Below are 11,457 nucleotides of genomic sequence, written 5' to 3'. Positions count from 1 at the left end.
CAAACCCACCAGCCACTCCTCAGAAGGAAGATGGGGCAATCTACTTCCATAGTGATACTGCCTCAGAAACCCAAGGAGGTGTCACTATGAGTCGGGTCTGACTCGACGGCACATAACAACAACAACAACATATTAAAAAAAGCACAAGCCTTACCGCTTCTCCAAAATAAAACCATTAGTTTTTCTGAGTTCAAATGTAACATCCCATTGAAAATTTTTTCATTGTAAAGGACTGAATAGTTAAAATCCTTTATATGCTGAGGACACAGCATTCTTAAAACTACCACTAGGTGGAACATTCACCACAGCATTTCCAGTGAGTGCCCAGTTCACCTTGAGTAAACATAGTAAGAATTAGATCCATAAAGCACAATGTGAACTGTCATTATTCTCTTTGGGCTATATTAAAATCTTAAACTCAAGTTTTTTTTAAATGCAATACTGAATCATTATACATAAAGAAACCTAATGCTTTCATCCAAATTATACTTCTTGGTTCTTAATGGCATGAATTCCATTTATGGAAACTTTTCTACCTGTATGTTTTTACTCTCAGGTAAGTTTGGTAATATACTTACTTATCCAAGACCTGTGGATCCTCAGGGCTCTTATTTTCATATTCTAAAAGTTCAAGGAAGCTCTGCATATACCTTAAAAAAAAAAAAAAAAAGAGTTACTGTGTTAGTTGCTACCCAGCATACATCTTTTACCTGAAGTGTTCCAAGGGAAGCCAATTCCAAGCAAAGCTCCTGGGTTTGCCTAATATTTTTGTGGGTAATCCCATTTCTCTTGCCACTAATTCCACTAATTAGCCCAGTAGTCCGTGCAGTGCAGTGAATTCCTTAATATGGCCCTTGTAGCTATCACCCTCCATTTTGTGATATATTGTAAATCCTAGTCTCTATGCCTGTTTAGGGTGGGATGCACCTTGAGTCCCACCTTGCTGGACAGTGTGACCACCCTTAGTTTCCATGAGGGTATATATGTGAATATTCTGGGAAAGTTCTCTCTCTTGCTCCTGTCCTGTGTTTGGTTCGTCATCATCTCACCCCTAGACTTAAGACAGTAGCCAGTCATCTGACCTGCCGATTTGGGTTCACCAACCTCCACAACCATGTGAGTGGGGAGAATCCTCCAGACCTACTCATGGATTTGGGACGTGCCAGCCTCTCAGCCTCCACCCCTATGTGAGCCATTTCCTTGGCAGTTTGTGAGTTCTGTGAGATGTTACAGCAAACTACAGAACCCTAAGACAGGAGGGAGAGTCCTGAGGGGAGGAGGAGGAGTTGATGTCCAAGAGGATGGAATGGCACAGCAGTTTGGAAAAGCTGGACATATGGGACATCTTTAACCTCCTTCGCATAGGAACCAGCCTTATGCTGACCCTTCTAAAAGAAACTATTTGAGCAGTTCAGCTTTAGCACTGCTCCTCATTCCTCCTGAACCCAAGGATTGGCTCAGGAATGGGCATATGTTTCAAATCAGGCCTGTAAAATAAGAGGGAAGACTTCCTGGAGGTCTCTGGGCAAGAAATCGACTTGCTCTGCTTCTGTATAGTCTGCTATGTGGACGTGAAGCCTGGAACTGCTGCAGCTGTTCTGCTACCAGGAGGAAATCCAGCCTTAAAATGAATGATACCATGGAAATCAGGGTCTTGATAACCTCATGAATGTATGCACCAAACCAACATTGAAAGCTTACCTGATGGCTAGATTCAATTTACTGGTTAAGTCAGATTTAGCTGGGTTTTCTATTTGCAACTAAATATATCTTAACAGATACAGCAAGTCTACAGTTTGAATTAAGATGTATTGTGTGCCACTGAAGTGCACTCTAAGAACTTAGAAACTAAGAAAAAAGTAGGTTCCTTGTCAGAGCTAAACTAATTTCATCAACACATAATAGAGAAGGAATGCCTCCTAAGCCTTCCAAACCAACCACTGGTTGAAGAATAGCTGTCTCAATCAAGACCAGTCTAAGAAACAAAGTATCCAACATAAAGATCTAGAGAACAAAGGAAAATGGGATTCCAACAGGCATGCAATTGAAGCAGGTCTGTCAAGACGGTATCAGCTGAATCTGGTGGGAATTCAGATCTTCCGATTACTTAGACATGTGTGATCTTTGCTTTGGGCCTGAACATGTCCTGAAAGAATTATCCCATTATGCTAATTATTTCTAACAGCCAATTATAATTAATCCTACCATCTAGCTTTGGATGGAAGAGGGCACTCCAATTACTAAAAATGACTATTCTCATATCAATACATAAACAAGAATGAAATTTGTGGCAATGCATGTGATACTAAAAGTGTGCTCATGTCTAGGTAAATTTTCAAAAAGTCTTTGTGCATATAAAGCTGTGGATTAGATGTTGTTAAGATCGTCAGGTAAAACTACTCTCAGAGGCCAAAGTCAGCAATCTCCTGTGATGCCTTCTGCCCTGCCACACATGAGCAAAATTTGAGTTAGGCATCCCCGTGCCTTTCAGGAATGGATAATTCATTTAAAGGGCAAAGTTTAAAACCTCATGACATGAATGAACTTAGAGGACATTATGCTGAGTGAAATAAGTCAAACACAAAAGGGCAAATATTATATAAGGCCACTGTTATAAAAAGTCAAGAAAGGGTTTACACACAGAAAGAAACATTCACTGATGGTTACCAAGGGTGGGAGGGGAAGGAAGGGTAAATCACTAACTAGACAGTAGACACATATTAACTTAGGTGAAGGGAAAGGCAGTATACAATAAGGTGGAGGGTAGCATAATATGACCAGTGGCAAAGGAAATCACTGGTAGGTGCATAAGAGTAAAAGACAACAACAGTAAATACTATTACATACATAATCCTGTAATGATAGTAATAACAAACAACATCTATGAGTAGGTTCACGGGTAGACATGCAAGACAGATGTAGGAAGGTGAAAGGGAGTACACTCACGAGTACATATAGGTTTCTACATATGTATTTGTATGTACTGTAAGTATACCCAAGGATATTGTAGCACATACAGGGACAAAGTTCCAAAATCTTCTTGTTATTGTTAGGTGCTCTCAAGTTGGCTCTGACTCATAGTAACCCCATGTACAACAGAACGAAACACTGCCTGGTCCTGCACCAGCCTCACAATCCTTTCTATAGCTGAGCCCATTGTGGTAGCCACTGTGTTGATCCATCTCCTTGAGGGCCTTCCTCTTTTTCGCTGACCCTCCACTTTACCAAGCATGATATCCTTCTCCAGAGAATGGTCCCTTCTGACAACATGACCAAAGTAGGTGACACGAAGTCTGGCCATTCTCACTTCCAAGGAGCATTCTGGCTGCACTTCTTCCAGGACAGATTTGTTCATTCTTCTGACCGCCCATGGTACTTTCAGTATTCTTCACCAACACAACTCAAAAGCATCAACTCTTCTTCAAAAACCAAACCAAACCCATTGCTGTGGAGTTGATTCCGACTTATAGCAACCCCTTCCTGGGTTTCTGAGGCAGTATCTCTACAGAAGTAGATTGCCTAGTCTTCCTTCTGGGGATTGGCTAGGAGTTTGAACTGCCAGCCTTCTGGTTAGAAGTCAAAGGCCTTAGGCACTACACCATCAGGGCTCCCAACACTTCTTCCGTCTTCCCATTCATTGTACAACTTTCACATGCATATGAGGCAATTGAAAACACCACAGCCTGGGTTAGGCATACCTTAGTCTTCAGAGACATCTTTGCTCTGCAGCACTTTATAGAGGTCTTTTGCAGCAGATTTGCCCAGTGCAATATGTCATCTGATTTCTTGGCTGTTGTTTCCACTGGTGTTGAATGTAGAACCAAGTAATATGAAATCTTTGACAACTTCAATCTTTTCTCCATTTATTATGATGCTGCTCATTGCTCCAGTTATGAGGAGTTTCATTTCCTTTATACTGAGGTATAATCCATACTGCAGACTGTAGTCTTTAAACTTCATCAGTAAGTGCTTCAAGTCATCTTCACTTTCAGCAAGCAAGCTAGTGTCATCTGCATATCGCAGATTGTTAATGAGTCTTCCTCCAATCCTGATGCTGGGTTCTTCTTCATATAGTCCAGCTTCTTAGATTATTTGCTCAGCTTACACATTAAATAAGTATGGTGAAAGGATACAACCCTGATGTACTCCCTTCCTGATTTTAAACCATGCAGTATCTCCTTGTTCTGTTCGAATGACAGCCTCCCAGTCTATGTACAGGTTCCTCATAAGCACAATTAAGTGCTCTGGAACTCCATTCTTCTCAATGTTATCCAAAATTTGTTATGATCCATAAAATCAAATGCCTTTGCATAGTCAATAAAACACAAGTAAACATCTTTCTGGTATTCTTTGCTTTCAGCCATTGACTCAATCAAAGACTCAAAGAAACAATCAGTCCAAAGAACTAATACCAAAAAACAAGTCATTGCCATCAAGTGATTTCTGACTCACAACAACCCCCATTAGGTTTCTGAAGCTGTAAATCTTTATGGAAGTAGATCACGCCATCTTCCTTCCACAGAGCAGCTGGTGCATTCAAAGCGCTGACCTTCTGGTTAGCAGCAAGTGCCTTATCCACCACACCACCAGGACAACGTGAACTACAGCCTCCACTACCCTGAGACCAGAAGAACTGGATGGTGCACATCTACCAGTACTGACTATTCTGATCGGGATCACAATAGAAGGTCCTGGACAGAGAGAGAAAAAGAAAAAAACCATAGAACAAAGTTCAAAATCATAAAAAGACCAGACTTACTGGTCTGGTAGAGACTGGTGGAGCCCCCAAGACTGTGGCCCTCAAACATCCTTCAATCCTGAACTGAACCTACCCCCAGGGATCAACTTTCAGCCAAACAAAAGACAGGCCTATAAAGCAAATAATAGCACCAGGGAGAAATGTACTCCTCAGTATAATCAACCATATGAGACCAAAAGGGCAGCATTTGCCAGAAAACAAAGCTCAGAAGGTAGGAAGGGCAGGAAAGAAGGATGAATGGAAACAGGAAACCCCGGTAGGAAGTAGAAAGGGCACTGTTACATTGAGGGGATTGCAACCAATGTCATGAAACATAATGTGTATAAATTGTTGAATGGGAAACTAATGTAATCTGTAAAGTTTCATCCAAACTACAATTTAAAAACAAACAAAAAAGAGCAAAGTTTAAAGAGCAATGTCATAAATGGAGGAGTCGTCAGTTTGTGGTGAGGTTCCTTGCTTGAAAGTCAAGAGAGGAAGAAGTTACATAGAAAACCCAAGAGACTTATCAAGAAAACTACTGGAACTTACTGAAATATTTAGCATAGTGGCAGGATACAAGATCAACATAAAAAAATCAGCTGCATTCCTTTACACCAGCAAAGAGGTCTCTGAAAAGGAAATCAATACCACTTACAATTACTACCAAAAAGATAAAATATTTGGGACTAAACCTTACCAGGAACACAAAAGATTTATACAAAGAAAACTACAAAACACTACTTCAAGAAACTATAAGATATCTACATAAATGGAAGAACATACCATGTTCATGGATAGGAAGATTGAACATTGTGAAAATGTCAATACTACCCAAAGCAATCTATACATTCAGTGCAATTCCAATCCAGATTCCATCAACATTAAGAACATGAAGAAACCAATCACTAATTTTATATGGAAAGGAAAGAGACCTCAAATAAGCAAAGGAGTACTGAAGAAAAACAACAAAGTAGGAGGTCTCACACTCAAAACCTACTATACAGCCACAGTTGTCAAAACAGCCTGGCGTTGGTACAATGACAGATATATAGAGCAATGGAACAGAATTGAGAACCCAGAAATAGATTCATCCACCTGTGGACAAATGATCTTTGACAAAGGGTCAAAATCCATTAATGGGGAAGAGATAGTCTCCTAAAATATAAAGTTCATCAAAGAAAAAAATAGCAGCAAACTTCCCACTGCCATCAAGTTGATTCCAACTCAGAGTGACACCCACTGGGTTTCCAAGGCAGTATATCTTTATGGAAGTAGATTGTTCCGTCTTCTTTCCACAAAGCAGCTGGTGGGTTTGAACTGCCAACCTTCTGATTAGCAGTCAAATGCCTTAGGCACTGCACCACCAGGGCTCTTTTTAGAGGTAAACTTAGGGGCCCTAATTTAAGGCATAAATAGAATGTCAAGAATAACTCAAAATGCACAAAAAGCGGAAGATAAACTAGATGACTGGGACCTTCTAAAATTGAAATTCTTTTGTGCATCAAAATACTTCATTAAGATATAAGAAATAGACAACAGATGCTAATTAATACCAATCAGTATATTCACAATACTGCATTACCATTAACAACAAACACCAGGGTACAGATAAACACATAAACACCTTAGAAGATCAGATGGGGGTCAATGAACAGGAGTATACTCTAGACCAAGGATAGATTCAGCACAGGCTAATCTTGCACAGCTGCCAGTGATACAAAATACCCACAATCCTTACAGAAACAATAGAAGATAGACATAGAGCAATCCCTCACAGACACCCAAACACCGTGGGACAGACATCCAACAGAGCCACTGTCTCAGGACCATAGTACTGGGGGACACCAGACTCAATTGGCACAACAAAATATATAAAAGCTTTGTTCCTCATCCTACATTGGTGAGTAGCAACTGGGGTCTTAAAAGCTTTCAAGTGACCATCTAAGGTGCACCTAATGGTCTCCTATCATTGGAAGCGAAGAAGGAGGCAAAAAAACAAAGGCATTTGGAAGCAATCAGCCCTAGGACACGATGGCCCTCTAGACCAGAAGAACTAGATGGTGCCCAGCTACCAATGCCAACCACTCAGTAAAGGATCAAATCTGGAGATTGTGGATAGAATGGGAGGAAAAACGTGGGACAAAATCCAAACACTCAATAATGACCAGAATTACTGGTTGGATGGAGTCTAGTAAGACCTCCAATACTATGGCCCTGGGAAACATTTTGGGCCTGGAATAAAACTCACTCCCAGGGGCTGCCTCTTAGCCCAATAGTAAACAAGATGTACACAGAAACCACTCAACCCAGGCTGATGCACCCACATGAAGAAAACAAAAGAAAAAGACTTCTCCAAAAGAGTAAAAAGAGAACCTACAGATTGGGAAAAATATTCGGCAATGACATATCTAACAAGAGAGCTATCTCTAAAATTTCTAGAAAACTCCAACACCTCTAGAAAACTCCAACACCTCAGCATCAAGAAGACAAACAATCCAATTGAAAAATGGGCAGAAGACATGAACAGACACTTTACCAAAGAAGATATTCAGGTGGCCAACAAACACATGAAGAAAAGTTCATGATCATTAGTCATTAGAGAGATGCAAATCAAAGCAACCATGAGATACCATCTTACCCCAACACTGATAGCAAATTTCAACAAGACAGAAAATAACAAATGCTGACGAGGATGTGGAAAGATTGGGACTCTCAGTGCTAATGGAACTGTAAAATGATAAAACCACTGTGCAAATCAGTATGGTGATACCTTAAAAAGTTGGAAACAGAAATACCATTTGATCCAGCAATCCCATTACCAGATACATATCCTAAAGAAGTGAGAGCCAGGACATGAACAGATATATGCACACTCATGTTCATCGTAGCACTATTCACAATAGCAAAGAGACAGAAACAACCTAAGTGCCTATCAACAGAGCAATCGATAACCAAACTGTGGTTCAAACACATAATGGAATACTAGGCAACACGAAAAAATGATGTAGAATCTGCAAAACATTGCATAACGTGGATGAACTAGGGAAAATTATGCTGAGTGAATAAATCAATCACCGCAGGACAAATACTGTATTAGTTCACTACTGTAAAAAGTCAGGGAAAGATTTATATATGGAAACTTATATAAGGAAACTTTCTTTGTTGTTTACCAGGGATGAGAGGGAAGGGAAAATGGCTAGCTAGGTTAAAAAAAAAAAGAGAGAAAGAGCAAGAAGCATATATTCAGACTGAGGGGATGATGTGGGGTTCACCACCTGTTACACATCAGGCTCACTTGAAAAAGGAAAAAGGAGATGACACCTCATCAGAATGCATGATCCTGAACTGGATTCCTAAATCGTGGGGTGGGGGTGGGTTGCTAAATAAGTTCTACATATTAGAAAATCTTACCAAATCAATATTAAATTTCCCAAATTTCATCATCATCCTGTGGTTATCTAAGAGTTGCTCTAAGGAAATGAATATTAAAAGTATTTAATGATAAAAGGGTACGACGCTACCCTTAACCTAAATTATTCAAGGGGGTAAAATACCATGTGTATCATGTACACGTATATAGTTACTATATGTATGGGTATGTATGTACATGTATGCATATCTATCTAGCGAGAGAATATGAGAGAGCAAATGTTGCCACGTGTTAACAATTAGTGAATTTAGGTGGGGGTATACATATGTGGGAATCCCTTCTATTCTTGCAACCTTTCTGTTACATGTGAAATTATTTCAAAATGTAATATTTAAGAAAGAAAAGGAAGAAATGGCATGCATATGTTTGGAATGGATATGGAAAAGGAATGATGAGGAGTCAAAGAACAGTTGACATAGGAATGTGTTTGAGTCTATAATATGCCAGCAATTCACTCTGTGGTACCTGAAGTAGCTTTCCCATAAGTTATTTGCCACAGTAAATGTTTCACTGTCACTGCTACCAGAATCTGAGGACGTGAAGGTCTTCTAGCCTACCCAGAATCCCCACCACAGTGTCCCTCAGTAGTGATTACATAGTTTCTACTGGAGTATTTCTGATGATGACCTTGAACTGATAAAGAAGTCTCATACAAAGAAGTACTTTCTGCTCCTTCTGAAACAAACTATCAATTAGAGGAAGAATGCAACTGACTCTGATATCAAAGCCATGGTCACTGTTACTGTTTGATCTCTCCTGGGTTCCAAGGACCATGTGCTTCACACAGGGAGGAGCTGCTGCTTGTGTGGGAAAGAGAGTGAATTCTGTATCTAAGACCACCCACTGCCGTGTTTCTCGAAGGAGTCACCCTTAGCCCTAAGAATTTATTAAAATTAATATAATTGATGAATGACTGTTAATGTCCAATTCTTTCAGGAGCCTGGCCTCTACTAATCCTCTAAATGCGAGCTAAATAATAGTTCCACTCCCCCTCTGTTTGTTCACGGTGTTCCTGTCCCCTAAAATGCTCTCCATCACCCGCACCTGCCAATGCTGCCCACCCGTCAAGGGGCAGGACTCAGCCACAGCTGGCCTTTCTCCCCATCGCCTCCGCGCCCCCATAGCGCTTTTCAGTAAGATCTGGCCTTGCAAACTCCTCTGAGTCCATAGCCATGTCTTACTTATTAATCAGTTTCTCCACAGTGACTTCTACCTTGCTTTGATAATACAGAGTAAACACGCAAATGGTTCCCAACTAGATGCAAATCCCTCCCAAAAATGCCCTGGCCGGCTGCTCTCCCATCCTGCCCCTCACTGATCTCATCCTGCTTACCCAGTGGCTAGTTTACCTACAAATCCAACTTCCTCCAGTCAATAGCATAGGCCACGTGCATCAGAGCCATAATTGATTTAAGTTACACTCAGTTAAGATTTGTCACACTTGTAACAGGGCAGATGAAGCACACCAGGTAACTGGTTTTCCAATTTGAGTCTCCCTTTTTAAATGTCACACTTAATTTTTCAAAGAGGCACTGCCTTCAAGCAACTTCTAAGACTGAGACTTCATAAAAGCAGCAAACATCTTCCCATCCAAAGGACTCCAGACCCACTCACTCGGGTTACTGCATTGCTGTTCCCTTCTAGTTTTCTGTACTTTCCAACATGTTGGACTTTTTTTTTCCTTTTTACAATAAGCATACATCACATTTATAACCAGAAAGGTGGACTTTGTAAAGTCAAGGAAAGTGTCTAGTACAGTTTAGACATACTTTCCATCATCACAATTTTAAACTGAACCGTTCTGTAATAAAAGCAGCAACTTTTAACTGCCAGGAAAACCCAGCTATCCCGAATGACTCATTCCCAGACAGACAGTACATGTACTTTTACGGAGAATGGTCCCAATGCCAAATGTTCAGTGCATCTGGAGGAAGACTGACCCATTTGCAGCCACACTATTTACTTACCAGCTCTGAACCAATCCCACGGAAGGCCGATTCAGTAAGTTGTCCGGCAGAAGATTGACTTCTCGCATCGTGTTTGCCAGCCGCACAGGAAGCTCCTTTCGGAGAAACATATAGGATGTTTTCTCACATGCATTATCTCTTCCTATCAAGAGACGGAAAAGGGTCCATGATTTCACAAGTTAACAGATGGAGTTAGAAAGTTCTCTAATGGTAGCAGTCACTGGCTGGAAGGAAAAAATGGAATAATCCTGCAGTTTCTAGTTAAATTTGTATCCTCTGAAATAGCAAGGTTTTTTGTTTTTAAATACTCTGTTGTGTTTTTGGAGAAATTTTACATAGTGAATTAGGTTCTCATTTAACAATTTCTATACTTACTACTGGGAGCTCTGGTAGCATAGTGCCTAAGGCACTTGCCTGCTAATCAGAAGACTGGCGGTTCAAACCCACCAGCCACTCCTTGGAAGGAAGGTTGGGCAATCTACTTCCATAGTGATACTGCCTTGGAAACCCAAGGAGGGGTCACTATGAGTCAGGACCGACTCGATGGGTCGATGGCAGTGAGTTTTGTTTTTTCTTTTTTCATATACTTTTCATAATGTGTTGGCATTCTCATATTTCCATTCTGGTTGTTTTTTTTCCATTAATCTAGCTTCCTTGTCCTCCCTTACCTTCTCATCTTTGGTCTAGGGTAAATGGTCCTCATTCTGTTAGGTCTCATTTGGATGGTTCTTCAGGAGAGTATGGTACTCATGGGAGATACTATTTACTTTACGAGCCATTCTGTCTTTTGGCTGACAGGTGACTACTGGGAGTGGTCTGAGTTCCCAGTTTAAAGAGTATCCCAGGGCGATAGTCTCATGGGTTCCTCTAATCTCTACTGGTCCAGTAAGTCTGGTTTTTTTTTTTTTTTTTAGGAATTTGAGTTTTGCTTTATGTTTTCTTCCCATTCTATCTGGGACCATCTATTCTGTTCCTGGTTGGAAATGTTTGTAGTGGTAGCTGGGCACCATCTGGTTAATGAAATTGAAAGTTTAAGAAAATAATTAGAATAGAAAAAGAACATTTATTCCAAGAAGCAAACTTGAAAGCCATTTTCTCCTAAACCCAAATACATTCCTCATGTTACCAGCAGCAATATAAAAGTAACCTAGGATATAATCTGAATTTGTTTTCAAATAAACACTGTGGGAAAACTGCCAAGCACAGAAGTACTGGTACATGCAAATCTACTTGTTCAAAGGGGTGCCCAGAAGGCAACAGATCTATTGATTCTATACATGTGCACCTACTGCTTACATTTTCTTCAAATGGGAATCCCT

General features: G+C 40.4%; 1 protein-coding gene across 1 annotated transcript in view; it reads right to left on the bottom strand.

Moving 5' to 3' along the window:
* Window positions 1-11,457, bottom strand: part of PDK3 (pyruvate dehydrogenase kinase 3) — a 123,018-nt gene that overhangs the window by 57,930 nt on the left and 53,631 nt on the right. The window contains exons 2-3 of the mRNA XM_007956405.2: window positions 10,139-10,280; window positions 579-650 (exon numbers count right to left, since the gene is read on the bottom strand). Of these exons, the coding sequence (XP_007954596.1) occupies window positions 579-650; window positions 10,139-10,280 (214 nt within the window). The remainder of the gene's footprint in view (window positions 1-578; window positions 651-10,138; window positions 10,281-11,457) is intronic.

Source organism: Orycteropus afer, unplaced genomic scaffold (genome assembly GCF_000298275.1).
Source record: "Orycteropus afer afer isolate SDZICR_OR568_19922 unplaced genomic scaffold, OryAfe1.0 scaffold00617, whole genome shotgun sequence".
In the NCBI taxonomy this organism is placed as follows: domain Eukaryota; kingdom Metazoa; phylum Chordata; class Mammalia; order Tubulidentata; family Orycteropodidae; genus Orycteropus; species Orycteropus afer.
This window is presented reverse-complemented; position numbering and strand designations above follow the sequence as displayed.